Genomic DNA, 18,370 nt, shown 5'->3' with positions numbered 1-18,370 from the left:
AAAAAAAAATATGTTGTTGCTGTGGTCTTCAGTCCAGAGACTGGTTTGATGCAGCTCTCCTTGCTACTCTATCCTGTGCAAGCTTTTTCATCTCCCAGTACCTACTGCAGCCTACATCCTTCTGAATATGCTTAGTGTATTCATCTCTTTGTCTCCGTCTAGGATTTTTACCCTTTACGCTGCCCTCCAATATTAAATTGATGATCCCTTGATGCCTCAGAACATGCCCTACAAACCGACCCCTTCTTCTAGTCAAGTTGTGTGAAAAAATCCTCTTCTCCCAATTCCATTCAATACCTCTTCATTAGTTACGTGATCTAACCATCTACTCTTCAGCACTCTTCTCTAGCACCATGTTTCTAAAGTTTCTATTCTCTCCTTGTCTAAACTATTTATCATCCATGTTACACTTCCATACATGGATAAACTCCATAAAAATACTTTCAGAAAAGACTTCCTGACACTTAAATCTATACTCGATGTTAACAAATTTCTCTTCGTCAGAAATGCTTTCTTTGCCATTATCAGTCTACGTTTTATATCGCCTTTACTTCGAAAATCATCAGTTATTTTGATCCCCAAATAACAAAACCCATCTACTACTTTACTCATTTCTTGATCTAATTCTCTCAGCATGAACTGATTTAATTCGACTACATTCCATTATCCTCGTTTTGCTTTTATTAGTGTTCATATTATATCCTTGTTTTAAGACACTGTCCATTCCGTTCAACTGCTCTCCCAAGTCTTTTTCTGTCTCTGACAGAATAATAATGTCATCAGCAAACCTCAAAGTTTTCATTTCTTCTCCTTGGATTTTAAATCCTAATCCGAATTTTTCTTTCTTTCTTTAACTGCTTGCTCAATATACAGATTGAATAACATCGGTGATAGACTAAAACTCTGTCTCAATCCCTTCCCAACCACTGCCTCCCTTCCATGCCCCTCGACTCTTACAACTGCAATCTTGTTTCTGTACAAATTGTAAATAGCTTTTTGCTCCCTGTATTTGACCCCTGCCGCCTTCAGAATTTAAAGGAGAGTATTTCAGTCAGCATTGTCAAAAGCTTTCTCTAAGTCTACAGACGCTAGGTACATAGGTTTGTCTTTCCTTAATCTATCTTCTAAGATAAGTCGTAGGGGCAGTATTGCCTCACGTGTTCCACAATTTCTACGGAATCCAAACTGATCTTCCCTGAGGTCGGCTTCTACCTGTTTTTCCATTAGTCTGTAAGGAATTCGTTATAGTATTTTGTAGCCCCACAAGAAATAATCACATACAGTCCGATGAGCTTGTAACGAAACGCCGAATCATTTGGTCCAGTGAGACCGATCTTTCGTAAATGGTTTAATTTAAAAATTCCCGCACTTCCGGACGCCATGCTGTTGGTAAATAAAGTCGTTCGAATCAGTCTCTAATTGTGGAAATGGAAAGTTCTCAAGCATATCGAGAAATGCGATTCCTGTAATGGTGTTCTCCGCAAATAAAAATGAACCATACACCTTTTCCCGTGAAGCTGCACATGTTGTATACCTTCATGTGGTTGTTCAGTAACGCATATTCTCACATCACGACTGTTCACCCGAAAAATTAAATGTAATATTGCCTAATGAGTAAACACTAAGCATGGAAAAAAACTGTCTTCTTCTGTCTCCACAAGAACGAAATTACAGAATTCAGCGTGTTGTTGTTTGTCACCTTCATGGAGAGCTTTTAGTAGCTGATTTTTGTATGGTTTCATGTGTAAACGTCGACGCAACACACACCAGACGGACATCGGGGGATGTTGAGCTGTAGAGTTGCACTCTGAACGGATTTCTACGGACTCCTTGTGTAACTGTGGCACATGCGTTCGATATCTCTGTCAGACACTCGAGGACGGCCCTGTGATTTGCCTTTACGCAAACAACTCGTTTCTCGGAATTGTTCATGCCATCGTATAATGCTCTGTGCTGTAGGAGGATCCACAACATACTTAGTACGAAAGCCACGCTGAACAGCTATAACTGACCCGCACTGCGCATAGCGTAGAACAATTCTTTCTCTGTTGTCCCGAGACCATTTTACACTGCTGCTACCTAGCGGGAAACATGTAAAACTTATTCAAGCACATTTCTCAAATAACATATTAGTTATGATCTTTTAAAACCAGATGATTCTTTTTGATGCACCCTGTATTACTTGCATTAAAATAGCCAAAAAGCGCAAAATGTACCGCGAGGTGGCGCAGTGGTTAGCACACTGGACATGCATTCGGGATGATGAAGATTCAAACCTACGTCCAGCCATCCTGATTTAAGTTTTTCGTGGTTATCCTAAATCGCTTCAGGCAGTCAGGATGGTTCCTTTGAAAGGGCATCGTCGACTTCCTTCCAAATCCTTCCCTAATCCGACGGGACTGAAAACCTCACTGTTTTCTGTCCTTCCTCAAATCCATCAACAAACTACAAAATGTCTAAAGTACTGTGATAGGAAGCATCACACATCCCACACTCTGATTTGTAGGATGCCGTAGATCCCTTTTCCCCAGTAGTTGTTGTCGAGGTTAATAACGACCATGCACGTACCCTTGGCCAACGGCGACAAGACGAGTCCGTGGCAGGACCAGCCTCCAGCGCTGCCGCCAAAGATGGTGACGCTGTCGGGGTCGCCGCCAAAGCTGGCGATGTTATCCTTGACCCAGCGCAGTGCCATCACCTGGTCCTTGAAGCCCATGTTCCCTGGCACCAGACGGTCCCCTGCGTTCAGGAAGCCTGCAACAAAACAGGTAGAGGTCACCACAGCCGCTTATAGCCGCGTCCATCGAAAATACTGCTAACACTACAGCCATTGTTGGACAGTATTAAACATTGTCTCAGAACCACCATGGTGATATGAAGCTTCCTATGCAAAGTACATTACGGCACGTAATTATTAGGGTTAATTTAAATACACGCTTTTCTCAGTCATTTCCTTTTCTGTCTCCTTACGTTTCTATGTGATGGGAAGAAAAAACTTAAACCATTTTCCAAATCACATAAACACTGTGTGTTGAAGCAAAATAATACTACACTCCTGGAAATGGAAGAAAGAACACATTGACACCGGTGTGTCAGACCAACCATACTTGCTCCGGACACTGCGAGAGGGCTGTACAAGCAATGATCACACGCACGGCACAGCGGACACACCAGGAACCGCGGTGTTGGCCGCCGAATGGCGCTAGCTGCGCAGCATTTGTGCACCGCCGCCATCAGTGTCAGCCAGTTTGCCGTGGCATACGGAGCTCCATCGCAGTCTTTAACACTGGTAGCATGCCGCGACAGCGTGGACGTGAACCGTATGTGCAGTTGACGGACTTTGAGCGAGGGCGTATAGTGAGCATGCAGGAGGCCGGGTGGACGTACCGCCGAATTGCTCAACACGTGGGGCGTGAGGTCTCCACAGTACATCGATGTTGTCGCCAGTGGTCGGCGGAAGCTGCACGTGCCCGTCGACCTGGGACCGGACCGCAGCGACGCACGGATGCACGCCAAGACCGTAGGATCCTACGCAGTGCCGTAGGGGACCGCACCGCCACTTCCCAGCAAATTAGGGACTCTGTTGCTCCTGGGGTATCGGCGAGGACCATTCGCAACCGTCTCCATGAAACTGGGCTACGGTCCCGCACACCGTTAGGCCGTCTTCCGCTCACGCCCCAACATCGTGCAGCCCGCCTCCAGTCGTGTCGCGACAGGCGTGAATGGAGGGACGAATGGAGACGTGTCGTCTTCAGCGATGAGAGTCGCTTCTGCCTTGGTGCCAATGATGGTCGTAATCGTGTTTGGCGCCGTGCAGGTGAGCGCCACAATCAGGACTGCATACGACCAAGGCACACAGGGCCAACACCCGGCATCATGGTGTGGGGAGCGATCTCCTACACTGGCCGTACACCTCTGGTGATCGTCGAGGGGACACTAAATAGTGCACGGTACATCCAAACCGTCATCGAACCCATCGTTCTACCATTCCTAGACCGGCAAGGGAACTTGCTGTTCCAACAGGACAATGCACGTCCGCATGTATCCCGTGCCACCCAACGTGCTCTAGAAGGTGTAAGTCAACTATCCTGGCCAGCAAGATCTCCGGATCTGTCCCCCATTGAGCATGTTTGGGACTGGATGAAGCGTCGTCTCACGCGGTCTGCACGTCCAGCACGAACGCTGGTCCGACTGAGGCGCCAGGTGGAAATGGCATGGCAAGCCGTTCCACAGGACTACATCCAGCATCTCTACGATCGTCTCCATGGGAGAATAGCAGCCTGCATTGCTGCGAAAGGTGGATATACACTGTACTAGTGCCGACATTGGCATTGCTCTGTTGCCTGTGTCTATGTGCCTGTGGTTCTGTCAGTGTGATCATGTGATGTATCTGTCCCCAGGAATGTGTCAATAAAGTTTCCCCTTCCTGGGACAATGAATTCACGGTGTTCTTATTTCAATTTCCAGGAGTGTATTTTATTCACACAAAATCTGTGACTGAATTTTTTCATGCTTAATCTTTCATTGATTCACTCATTGTTTCATAATATACATCTTTCTCGTTCCTCTTAAGTTTCATTTACTTCTGCGCTCTGGAATGTATTTAGGTATTGAACACTGAAAATCAATAAATATCACTTTCGTAATTACCACTGAAATTCCTATGTAGATATCAACTTTGAGATTACACATGTTATTAATGTACACGAGTCGAAGTTCGTCTTATGCACTATCAGAAGCCAGAACTTCTAGAACTGTTAACAGTTCCCTGAACACTGATGATTACTGAAGAACGTTCTACATAATTCGAAAATTACATATTTCTTATTCTAAGACGTTTGACAATATTGAAGAACGTTTTAATCTTAATGTTTAGGAATTCTAGGACATTCAAAAGTATTCCTGTAATTTATAGATTACTAGCGAACCAGCAATACTCCGCAAGTACATATGGGAACTGGCTATTCATTCTAATCTCGGGTTTCCCTGGCAACTGTCTCGCTTCGGAAATTTTGTCCCCTCATTGTGTCTTTCCCTGCTCTGAATTATAATAAATCATATAGAACATGAACGAAAAAATATTGGTAACTTCTTGAGCGATTTACTTCAAATTTTTAAACGATATTGTAATAAACATTCTAACATACATAAGTCGTATATTCTTTTACAAAAGAGTTTACAGATTTTGTAGTAAAGCCAATACTACCTTTCCCTATACATATTAGTCTGGCCTTCTTTCATATCTCTCGAATGCAAGGAAACGGTATTTTAAGACAACTTATGATGAAAAACTTATGAAACTTTTTGGGAAACGGCGTATCAATTCTCATTTGTACCGGGCACTGACTGGCGTGTGTGTGCCGGCAGACACGGTGTCAGTATACTCACCGAGGACTCCTAGGCGGTAGTTGAGGGAGACGAAGACGACGCCATAGCGGATGAGGAAATCGGGACCGCCAAAGTCTTCGTTGCCAGAGCCCAGCATCAGACCACCACCGTGGATGTGGACCATCACTGGCAGGAGACCCCTGGAGCCCTCTGACGGCAGCTGCTGGCAATTCACTGCACTGCATACGCCTTGCCTCGCCACAGTAACAAAGAAAAAAGTAAACCAAAAGCAAAGCTGCGGCTAACTAGTCACAGATGGGCCAGTCGAGACTAACCAATCGCTGTGTTCTCTTCTGGCAGATGGCATCATGTGGATGGAGTATGGAGGGGGGGGGGGGGGGGGGGGTTGGATCAGCACACCGCTCTCACAGCCTTTGTTGGCTTTGCACAACTTGGAGCCGCTACGTCTCACTCAAGTAGATCCTCAGATGACATCATGAGGCTGACTGTACCCCATTCGAATTCTCCCAGCGAGAAAAAATCGCTAGCTATAGCAGAAAAGGACCCGTGTCTTCCACAGGGCTGTGAGCTAAGCCGACCGCTAAATAGTGGGGGAGCACATAGCAAAATCGAAGTATGGGTATTTAAATTTTGTCTGGTTTCACTGAGAGGTAGTGGTTGCAACAAACGTTTTAAAATTATCCAGTAGTTTCAAGTAGATTTTTCAGTAATGGCAAGCATATTATTATATGTTGTCTGCAACTTTGTACACAATGGTAAGGAGAGGTGGGCTACACAGTGGTGTGGTAACTGCCATCATAGGAAAGGAGGACATGAGTAAAAAACAATTATCGAACAACTGAACACAGTAAACAAAAGATTTACTTACCTTTTATTTCTCAAAGTGTATGAAAACTCATGACAAATATACACTACATTATCAAAAGTATACAGACACCCCCAAAAACATACGTTTTTCTTATTAGGTGTATAATGCTGCCAACTGCTGCCAGTTACTCCATATAACCGACATCAGTAGTCATTAGACATCATGAGAGATCAAAATGGAGCACTCTGTGGAACTCACAGACTTCGAACGTGGTCAGCTGATTTGGTGTCACTTGCGTCATACGTCTGTACGCGAGAATTCCTCACTCCTAAACATCCCTAGGTCCACTGTTTCCGATATGATAATGAAGGGGAAACGTGAAGGGACACATACACCTGAAACGTTCCCTTAGAAAAATTATTGAATTACTGTGCTGATAAGCCTCTTACATTATTTGATTTTCAAACAGCTGAGTAGAACTGAACGTACTCAGACATTTCGCTCTTTACCTATTCCCATCAACACTAAACTGACACACAATATTTTTAGCGCAACGCAATCTGACAATAATCCCTACAAAAGAATGGCCCTGACTAACAATAACCTATACCTTTCACAAATCACTTACCTCACCAAAAATCTTCGTTACTCTAACTACTGCAATACAGCGAGCGCCAATACTGACAGCTAAATAAAAGATTCAAACTACTGAAGGCACTAACTACTGATGGGCATAGTTAGCAAATGAAAGATTTTGATAGAGAACAAACAATGTATTTACCTTAATAGTGTTCAAAAGTCATAATATATGTAGCAGTTCATGACATCCAGTCTTACAAATTTACTGTCTCTGTCCAGATCATCCGCTCTCAAATCTCCGCCATTTCTCTCCCCACATCCACCACTGCTGGCGGCTCACCTCCAACTGCGCAACGCTACGCGCTGTTAACATCCAGCTGCCGAACACTACAATAGCAAGCAACAATGGAAACCAGACTGCACACAACACAGCCAGTGAATTTCATACAGAGCGCTGGGTGGCGTTGACATTACCAATATAAGAACCTAAACAGCCTACTTACACAGCACACATGCGTATAGGACGACCCCGTCTATTGACTGACAGAGACCGTCGACAGTTGAAGATCGCCATAATGTGTAACAGGCAGACATCTATCCAGACCATCAGACAGGAATTCCAAACTGCATCAGGATCCACTGCAAGTACTATGACAGTTAGGCAGGGGGTGAGAAAACTTGGATTTCATGGTCGAGGGCTGCTTGTGACCGCACTTCACGCTGGTAAATGGCAAACGTCGCCTAGCTTGGTGTAAGGAGCGTAAACATTGGACGACTGAACAGTGGAAGAACTGTGTGCGGAGTGAGGAATCACGGTACACAATGTTACGATCCGATGGCAGGGTGTGGACATGTCGAATGCCCAATGTGAACGTCATCTGCCAGCCTGCGTAGTGCCAACAGTAAAATTCGGAGGCGGTGGTGTTATGGTGAGGTCGTGTTTTTCATGCAGTTTGCTTACACTCCTTGCTGTTTTGCGTGACACTGTCACAGTACAGGCCTACATTGATGTTTTAAGCACCTCCTTGCTTCCCACTGTTGTTGACCAATTCGGGGATGGCGATTGCATCTTTTAACACGATCGAGTACCTGTTCATAATGTACGATCTGTGGCGGGGTGGTTACACGACAGTAACATGCCTGTAATGGACTGGCCTGCACAGAGTCACGACCTGAATCCTATAGAACACCTTTGTGATGTTTTGGAACGCCGACTTCATGCCAGGCTACACCGACCAACGTCGATACTTCTCCTCAGTGCAGCAGTCAGTGAAAAATGGGCTTCCAGCACCTGATTGAACGTATGCCTGCGCGAGTGGAAAGTGTGATCAAGGATAAGGGTGGGCCAACACCATACTGAATTCCTGCATTACCGATTGAGGGCGCCACGAACTTGTAAGTTATTTTCAGCCAGGTATTCCAATGGTTCCAATGGCTCTGAGCACTATGGGACTTAACCTCTGAGGTCATCAGTCCCCTAGAACTTAGAACTACTTAAACCTAACTAACCTAAGGACATCACACACATCCATGCCCGAGTCAGGATTCGAACCTGCTACCGTAGCGGTCGCCTCAGCCAGGTGTCCGGATAGTTTTGATCACATAGTGTAGAATGATGCTTGCTGTATTAAGTACAAACTGTGGTTCCGAACTGAAAGGGTCCAAGTGTGAGTGGGCTGAGTAGCTGCCGCTAGCCATCCTATATTGCGGTAGTAGAGGGTACAGAGCCGCTGGAGTCGTGACTGATCAGGCGCTCAAAACTGGGTCCGCCGGATCCTGCGTGACCACTAGCGACGTCTAACCGAAACTTGCAAATCCTTTGCCGTGACACCCATGCAGTGGTATCGATCTGTGATAGCACGTCATACAATGTGTTTCCGGCAATCAGCTTTTAATTGCCAGAGAACTCTTTCACCCAACATGGTAAACACTTTTCAGTGTGTACCAAACATACGGATTATAGTACACTGTAACCAATAATTATTTAAAGTGAAACTTTTAATATTCTCATTCCATTAGTTGCTTAGATATCTCAGCAACTTATTCCGTCTACCGCCTTCATTGCGTGTGCTGTATGCCAGTGTAAATTTTGAAGTCACAGCAGGAAACAGGGAAAGAACGGGAAAACGCATCCTATGCATGAGCTACAACCCTAGCCACAACGCCGGAGGTCAAGGGAAGATTTCCTGAGAACATCAGAGAAGGTACAGACCGGGCTACGAACGATGGCGGTTCGCGTACGTCGAGGCACGGACGAGGATTTCGTTGTTGACTATTATAAGCGACAGTTGCTGTAAGAGCATGCTCGTACTTTCCGCTTGAAGAAAGCGTACATCCTGCAAATTATGTCTCTCGCTTGCTTATGCAGATTTCCTCATTGACCAACACAATTAGCGATGACAACCTGCAACAAGTGGAATAAAATCTCACTAAACAAATCGCTGTGATCACGTTTAATGCTCGCACTTAGCTACGGCACTCACAGCAGACCGCTCGGAACATACTGAACCTTCATTGGCTGTCGGAACACACGTGACGTAGGCGCACAGAGCAAGCTGGTAAACTCGACCGCTATAACAACCACCGATGAAGAAGTCCCATACGTCTTGCTCACCAGATGGAAGAGTTTGGTCATGGCTGCCTCTCTCCAAAGCTATCAGTTGTTCTAATGGAAACATCCTCTACTCTCGGCGTCCTATTTCGACTCAGATCTTTTAGAGCTTTGTCAGATTCTTCCTGCAGTTTCATATCTCCCATCACATCTTCATCCACGTCCCCTTCCCTTACTATAAAATTGCTTTCATCTCCCTTGTACATCTCCATACTCCTTCCGCCTTTAAGCTTTTTCTTCTTTACTTAGGACTCGTTTTACATCTGAGCTCTTGATAGTCATACAACTGCTTATCTTTTATCCAAAGGTCTCTTTAATAGGCGGTATCTATCTATCACCTAGTGAAATATGTTTCTAAATCTTTACGTTTATCCTGTAGACGTTCCTGCTTAGCAAATGTCCACATCCTTTCAATCCCATTTTATAAACTTCCTTTATGTTATGCGTTTAAATGTACAATTTTAAATATGAAACATTCAATTAATGGTTTGCAAGTGCACTTTGATATTTTGACATAATATTTTGTGACCGAGGGCTTATTTGTTCTAATATAATTCTGACACAGTCACTGAACCTTGGCAACTATGTTCAAAGTTTTACGTTTCCTACCTGCCCAGGTATCTAAGGCTGCTTCGAAATGTAAAGAATTAAAAAAGAAAATTTTAAATGCAAGTATGGCTATCTATTTTAACAAGCAGTGTGAAGAAAGGGGACTTGTCCTGACTTATACAAAAGCCTACATCTATTTTTCTGTATGCAAGAAAACTCCGAAATTCTTCAGACCTATCATTAAGAATATTATTTGTAATAGGGTAAAAGAGCTGTACGCTAAAAAAGATCGTCTTAATGAAAAAGCATACCATTTGTACACTTATCGTGTTAACTATAATTTTAATACTGACGAAATGTGGACGCAAATTAACGAACATCTAGAGATTTGTAAAATAGGTATAATGCAGAAACACGAGAAGAAGCTCAGCAATCTTTTTTGTCTGCTTTCTAATGAAAAATGACCTCAGAATACATTTCAAAAAAGCAGTCACGTCTTCCATGAAATAATTTTAAATGAAACCAACATCGTCTTTACTCAGAATGAAACAGTTCTGTTAGGAAAAGGTCTAAAATACAATGTCAGTCCTAACCTGTAAGACAGAAATGTGAGAGGAAATATGCTTGTTGATTTAAAAATCAGTCTCGATTATAATAAGATAGATAATGCTTCTCAAGCCAGAATTGCGTATGACGTAACCCGCATGCTAGAGAAAAATACAGCTACTTTGCCTAATGCTACGCATAACAACAGAATTTTAGTAACTTCCATTACAAATAAACTTAAAACAGCAAATGCTTTAATAACTAAATCCGATGAAGGTTGTTGTCTAGACATTGCTTATATTTCTGAGTTGTAAGTAGGCTGTTTAGGTTTTTTTATTGGTAACGCCACATAGCGCTCTGTATGAAAAATCACTGGCTGTGCTGTGTGCAGTCAGTGGCTGGTTGGCATTGTTGTAATACTCGCCATTGTAGTGTTGGGCGACTGGATGTTAACAGCGCGTAGCGTTGCGCAGTTGGAGGTGAGCCGCCAGCAGTGGTGGACGTGGGGAGAGAGATGGCGGAGTTTTGAAATTTGTATGAATGGATGTCATGAACTGATATATATATTCTGACTTAAATACATTGTTTGTTCTCTATTAAAATCTTTCATTTGCTAACTGTCCCTATCAGTAATTAGTGACTTCCGTAGTTTGAATCTTTTATTTAGCTGGCAGTAGTGGCGCTCGCTGTATTGCAGTAGTTAGAGGAACGAAGATTTTTGGTGAGGTAAGTGATTTGTGAAAGGTATAGGTTAATGTTAGTCAGGGCCATTCTTTTGTAGGGATTACTGAAAGTCAGATTGCGTTGCGTTAAAAATATTGTGTGTCAGTTTAAGCACAGTCCTGTATAACTGTTCGAAGGGGACGTTTCATATGTCGACCCTTAGCCGAGGATACCTCACTGGAATCTTCGTATTTTTTCTTGTAGTTTGTGTAATTAGTGTAGATTCTGGTTATTGCTAGCGCGTAATTGTAGAGAGAAACTCCTTTGTAGTTATAGTCTTTCATTGTTGTACAGTAAAACAGTTGTAGCATGCATTTAGAGTTGCACCAAGTATTTCGCAGCTGCGCTTGCTATTAACTAGATATTATTTGCTATGTTAATGTGTTCTCTTATTTTTGATCTTCAAATTGTATTTTTCTGTGTTGTCGTGTGAAATATTTAGACAATAATGGCGTGTTAAAATCGTAATACTAGGCTTCAAAGTAAACTGAGAAATGACAGTGAAGACGAAAGCAGTGTGTTAGCGCCACTATGTAATGAATTAACTAATGTTCAAAGTAGTAATTTGGTAATAGTGCATAGGGAAATGGAGCGGGCTGCAAATAATGGTGTAGGCAGTGAAACAATTAGTGAACAGGGAAGCATTATCGATCGATCGGTCGGTCGGCAACAGCTCGCGTCAGGAATCCGAAATGATAAGACACAATCTTGCAATTACTGTACATTCAGGTTTTGCGTCCTCGCCGTTTTCTCAAATAAGTCAAGACACATTTTCTGCTTGTCAAAATGTGAATGTTGCCGGTGCAAATGCACTGCCGAAAAGCATAGAGGAACAGGTTCCCGACACTAATACATGATTATTGCAATTAATTCAGCAAATGGAACAAAATCAGAGACAAACACAGCAAAAGCTTCAAAAGTTAGACGCAATGGAACAAAATCTTCGGAAGTTAGACACAATGGAACAAAATCTTCGGAAGTTAGACACCACACTTGAACAAACACGTGAAGATTTAACTACTGAGTTACATAACATTGGATCGAAATGTCAAAAAATCTGTAATGACGTAAAAACACAAATTTGTGAGCATTTTCATCCTATTTTTTCGCGGCATGAAAATGCATTACAGAATCACGAAGCAGCCATGAAAGTACTGCAAACTATTGTTCGTGAAAATCACGACACCTTGCAAGCTAAAATGGTCTCAGTTGCATCCACCGATTCGGTTACGCAACTTGCAAGAACTCAGGAAAACTTAAAGGACACAGTAGATTCGATTTCAACACAAATGGACACTCTGAAACTTGGTTCAGAAAAACATACTGAGGAAATGTGTTCACTATCGGAGAAAGTAGCAGAACTTTCGGATCTGAATGACACAAGAAGAGTATGAACAAATTAAGAAATTCAAAAAAAATCAGAATCAAATTAATACGCAATACAAAAGAGAAATCCGGTAAGTACAAGATCAGTTGACGCAGGTAATACAAAAATTACATATTTCAGAGGACACTCGCGCTCCAACATGGGAAGAGGAAGTTAGAAATACGGGAAAGCCACAAAATAATAACATAGGGCATTTCAGAAATCATGAAAGAAATTGGCAAGGTGCACCGAATTTTGAGATGGAACCGCCGACACGACGTAACAATGACCGATATGCTACTCGCCGACACGATGATTTTGACTATAAGCTGTTCATTACTGCACGTAAATTCAAAACATTTAAGAATTCTGGCAGCGACATTCATCCACAAGCGTGGCTCCATCAATTCTCTCATTGTTTTCCTCCCAACTGGTCATTAGAGCACAGATTAGAATTTATGTGTGGCTACTTGGAGAATGAACCAGCTGTAAGAATGCGATCTGTCATTCACGATTGTCACAGTGAAGGGGAATTTTATCATGCTTTCCTCTCAGCATATTGGTCTCAAGCTACACAAGACCGAGTAAAACAAAGCATCATTATGATGAAACATTTCGAACAATCTAAATTTTCCAGTCTTGTGAAATATTTTGAAGACATGTTACATAAGAATCAATATCTTTCAAACCCATACAGCCCCTCAGAACTCATCCGCATTTGCTTAATCAAATTGCCTGAACATTTAAGACAAATTATTTCGGCAGGACGTTGCAAAGAGGACATTGAAGCTTTTCAGGGACTGTTACAAGAATTGGAAATTGACACTGACAATCGCGGAACGCGAAAAGAGGAGCACAACAATTACAGGTCCCCCCCTGTGGGTTCGGGGGTAAGAATAGGCCCACGGTATTCCTGCCTGTCGTAAGAGGCGACTAAAAGGAGTCTCAAACGTTTCGGCCTTATGTGATGGTCCCCTACCGGGTTTGACCTCCATCTTCTAAATTCTTCCGAAGAGCGAGCTGATTGGGGAAGGGCGCCTTACAAGGTGCAATGTGTCCATCGCTCATTACCATCTCTAGCTTGGTTGGTCGTCGTCGCATAGCTGTCCCGCCCACTCACCATCTCTAGGGCGTGGCTTTGTTCTTGGGTGCGGTTTTTGCAGTCTGCTCTGCTGCGTCGCTTTATGCGCCAATGACGATCATGGGCTACATTTCACCTGAAATCCAGCACGGTAGCCAGTCCGTTGTGGTGGGGCCGCCATGTACCCTGTCGGTTGTAGCCCCCTGACAACACAGGGATCGCTCTACTGATGCCTGCGCCGTTAACTCCCCGCGTATGCCAAGGAGTAGATGCCTGTCTCCTTGGGGCATCGGGACTCCCGGCAATGGCCATCCCGCCAGGTGGTCGTTGCTGAGGCTGGGTGGCGCCCGTGGGGAGGGCCCTTGGTCGGAGTAGGTGGCATCAGGGCGGATGACCCGCGATGAAGCGTGGTACATAATCTCTTGCTGGTGGCCAACCGCCAGCAGTCTCTAAGCGTTCTCGACCTCAATACAACGCTCAGGCATATGATCCACAATCGTTCCCCTCCCTGGCCACACCATGGGAGGAACGAAAGGCTACGGTTGGCAGCGAACCTTATTCACCTCGCTATTTAGTCTGTACACGAGTCGATGGGGAATCGTTTATGGCGACCAAGCCTCAGTTTTTTGTCGAGCACTTGGAGGACAAGTTTGGGGAGGTGGAGGGCTTGTCCAAAATGCGCTCTGGGGCAGTATTGATCAAAACGGCATCCTCTGCACAGTCACGGCGGTTACTCGCTTGTGACAAGTTGGGGGATGTTTCCGTCACGATCACACCCCATAAGAGTCTCAACATGGTCCAGGGCATTATATTCCATAGGGACCTACTCTTGCAGTCAGACGACGAGCTACGCGCCAATTTAGAACGGCGGGGTGTTCACTTCGTCCGGCGCGTCCATCGGGGTCCGAGGGATAATCAGGTAGCCACCGGTGCCTTCATCTTGGCCTTCGAGGGTGACGTCCTACCCGAAAAGGTCAAGGTGATGGTCTACCGATGTGATGTGAAGCCCTATATCCCTCCCCCGATGAGGTGTTTCAAATGCTGGAAGTTCGGCCACATGTCATCTCGGTGTACTTCCAGCATGACATGCAGAGATTGTGGACGCCCTTCACATCCTAATACTGCATGTGCGCCGCCTCCCATCTGTGTGAACTGCGGCGAACACCATTCCCCTTGCTCGCCAGACTGCAAGGTTCTACTGAAAGAACGAAGGATCATGGAATATAAGGCCCTGGACCGCATGACCTATACTGAGGCTAAGCGGAAATACGAGAGGCTACATCCTGTGGCTCTGACCAGCTCCTATGCCACCGCTGCCAAAACAGTAGTTTTGTCATCTGCTGCACCGATTCCACTGAACACTCTGAGCCGGAATACTACACCTGCCCCCTTGATGGTGGGGGGCACTTCCCCATCTGTTGCTCCTGCAAAACCTACCTCAGGAGCAACGACCCCCCAACCATCGGGGACACAAGTCCCCAACTCTAAGCCGGAGAAGCGTCCGACTTCTTCGGCGACTCTCTCTCGCAAGGGATCCCTCGGGTCCCTCCCTTCCCAGGTTTCCACCTCTGGGAAGGGTGACGTCAGCCAATGGCTGAAATGCAGGCCAGCGGCTGGTCGTAGGGCTTCCCGCTCCTCCTCCGTCCCGGAGACTGACTCAGTGGAGCCCTCCCAGCCAGTAAAGCCCAAGGAGCAGAGAGAGAAGACGAAGAAGAAGAAGGTCTCTAAGGCCAAGGAACGCGCGGTGGCATCCACCCCACCGCTCCATACAGGCTCTGCGTCTGAGGATGAGGTGGAGATCCTGGCGTCCGCTGAGGACCTGGATCTCGCCATACCCTCAGACGCCAAGGACGCCGATTGTACTGGTCCTCGATCGGTGACAGCAGGTGACCCAGTGACGTGATCTGCCTCCTCGGTCCCTTCACGCCTATTTCGCCCATGGACAAAGTGATTCTCCAGTGGAACTGCAGCGGTTTTTTCCACCACCTTGCTGAGCTCCGCCAACTCGTCAGCAGTCACCCTTTCTTCTGCATTGCCCTCCAGGAAACGTGGTTTCCGGCAATGCGGACCCCTGCCCTACGAGGGTATCGGGGTTATTATAAGAACCGGGCAGCTTATGAGAGGGTGTCTGGTGGAGTCTGCGTCTACGTCCTTAACTCTATCTACAGCGAGTGTGTGCCTCTTCATACACCCTTAGAGGCTGTCGCTGTAAGGATGTGCACGCCTCAGCCTATTACTATCTGCAGTTTGTACCTTCCGTCGGATGGTGATGTCTCTCGTCATGTGTTGGCTGCATTGATAGGACAACTGCCGCCTCCCTTTGTGTTGCTGGGCGACTTTAACACCCATAACCCCTTGTGGGGTAGCGCCGCGATTACTGGCCGGGGCAGAGATGTCGAGACTCTTCTGTCACAGCTTGACCTCTGCCTTTTAAACACGGGAGAGGCGACCCACTTTAGTGCGGTCCATGGCTCGTTTTCGGCCATTGACCTTTCTATTTGCAGCCCCGGACTTTCACCATCCATCCACTGGAGGGTCCATGACGACTTATGTGGTAGTGACCATTTCCCCATCTTTCTGTCACTGCCACAGCGTCACTCTTCTGAACGCCCCTCCAGATGGGCTCTGAATAAGGCTGATTGGGACTTATTTACATCTGTCGCAGTGATCGCACCTCCTTCCACTGATCCGATTGATGCGGTGGTTCAGTCGGTCACCACCAGCATCGTTTCTGCGGCGGCATCTGCGATTCCCTGTACATCCGGGTCACCTCGGCGGAGGACTGTGCCGTGGTGGTCGCCCGAGATCGCAGAGGCGATTCGAGATCGCCGGCGGGCTCTTCAGCGCCATAAGCGGCACCCGTCGTTGGAGACCCTCATTGCTTTTAAACAGTTCCGCGCCCGAGCCCGACGCCTTATTCGCCAACGGAAGCAGGAGTGCTGGGAACGTTATGTTTCCACCATTGGCGTCCGTACCTCCGCATCGCAGGTTTGGGCCAAGATTCGGCGACTCCAAGGCTATCGGCTACCTGTCTCTGTCCCTGGGCTTTCGCTGAATGGAGCAGTGTGCACCGACTCCGACACGATTGCGGACCGGTTAGCAGAGCATTTTGCTCAGTGTTCCGCGTCAACGAACTACCCGTTGGCCTTCCGCTCCCGGAAAGAGCGGTTGGAAAGTCGGAGGCTTTCCTTTCACACGCACCACGCGGAGTCGTACAATGCTCCTTTCAGCGAATGGGAATTCCAGAGCGCACTTTCTGCTTGCCCTGATACGGCTCCTGGACCAGACCGCATTCACAGCCAGATGCTGAAACACCTCTCAGTGCCTTGCCAGCGACGCCTCCTAGATCTTTTCAATCGCGTCTGGGTCGAGGGTGTTTTCCCGTCTCAATGGCGGGAAAGCATAGTCCTCCCCATATTGAAACCTGGCAAGAACCGGCTGGAGGTGGACAGCTATCGCCCCATAAGCCTCACCAACGTTCCTTGCAAGTTGCTGGAACGTATGGTGAGCCGGAGGTTGAGTTGGCTCCTCGAGTCTCGGGGCCTTCTGGCTCCGTCTCAGGGTGGGTTCCGTAAAGGCCGCTCTGCCGTCGATAATCTGGTCTCCCTGGAGTCTGCCATCCGTACAGCCTTTGCGCGCCGCCAACATCTGGTTGCCGTCTTCTTCGACATGCGGAAGGCATACGATACGACTTGGCGCCATCACATCCTGGCCACACTTCATGGGTGGGGCCTTAGGGGCCCGCTCCCGATTTTTATTCAGAATTTTCTTTCGTATCGTTTCTTCCGCGTGCAAGTAGCTGCGTCGCATAGTTCCTCCCGGGTCCAGGAGAACGGGGTCCCACAGGGGTCTGTCCTCAGTGTGTCCCTGTTTTTAATTTCCATCAATGGGCTCGTTGAGGCGGTGGGGTCGTCCGTCGCGGATTCTTTATATGCGGACGACTTCTGCCTATATTACAGCTCCAGTGGCATCGCCACTGCTGAACGGCAGCTGCAAGGTGCCATCCGCAAGGCGCAGTCATGGGCTGTAGCGCACGGCTTCCAGTTTTCGGCCGCGAAGACCTGCGTTATGCATTTCTGCCGGCGTCGCACGGTTCACCCTGAGCCACGCCTTTACCTTGACGGTGAACCTCTTGCTGTGGTCGCGACGCATCGGTTCTTGGGACTGGTGTTCGATACCCGGTTGACTTGGCTGCCCCATATTAGGCAGCTGAAGCAAACATGCTGGCGGCACTTAAACGCTCTCCGTTGCTTAAGCCACACCAGGTGGGGTGCCGACCGGTTCACCCTCCTCCACCTATATCAAGCGCTGATCCAGTCCCGCCTTGATTATGGGTGTGTGGCGTACGGTTCTGCCTCGCCTTCAGCATTGCGATTGCTGGATCCCATACACCACTGCGGGATCCGCCTCGCCACGGGAGCATTCCGGACAAGCCCCGTCGACAGCATACTTGTGGAGACTGGTGTCCCTCCATTGCGGTTCCGGCGTGACCGCCTTCTGGCCGCCTATGCCGCGCACGTTTATAGCATGGCAGGGCATCCAAACTACCGTCTCCTGTTCCCGCGCTCGATCGTCCATGTTCCAGACAGGCGGCCCCGGTCAGGGTGTCCCATTGCGGTTCGCCTCCGGGACCTTCTCCGTGGCCTTGACTTTTTTCCTCTGCCACCTGTTTTCCGGGCCAATCTCCGTCTGCCCCCGTGGAGTGTGCCCCGACCGTGCCTTCGGCTCGACTTGGCACAGGGTCCGAAGGTCTCAGTG

The 18,370-nt window shown here is 46.8% G+C and overlaps 1 protein-coding gene across 1 annotated transcript in view; it reads right to left on the bottom strand.

Annotated features, from left to right (window-relative positions):
* LOC126292210 (esterase FE4-like) overlaps nucleotides 1–18,370 on the bottom strand; it is a 127,257-nt gene that overhangs the window by 77,860 nt on the left and 31,027 nt on the right. Inside the window, exons 3-4 of the mRNA XM_049986064.1 lie at nucleotides 5,389–5,548; nucleotides 2,569–2,754 (exon numbers count right to left, since the gene is read on the bottom strand). Coding sequence (XP_049842021.1) covers nucleotides 2,569–2,754; nucleotides 5,389–5,548 — 346 coding nt within the window. The remainder of the gene's footprint in view (nucleotides 1–2,568; nucleotides 2,755–5,388; nucleotides 5,549–18,370) is intronic.

The sequence above is a fragment of the Schistocerca gregaria genome, chromosome 9 (assembly GCF_023897955.1).
Source record: "Schistocerca gregaria isolate iqSchGreg1 chromosome 9, iqSchGreg1.2, whole genome shotgun sequence".
Lineage (NCBI taxonomy): Eukaryota > Metazoa > Arthropoda > Insecta > Orthoptera > Acrididae > Schistocerca > Schistocerca gregaria.
Note: the sequence above shows the minus strand (reverse complement) of the source record. Positions and strands in the feature narration are given on the sequence as shown.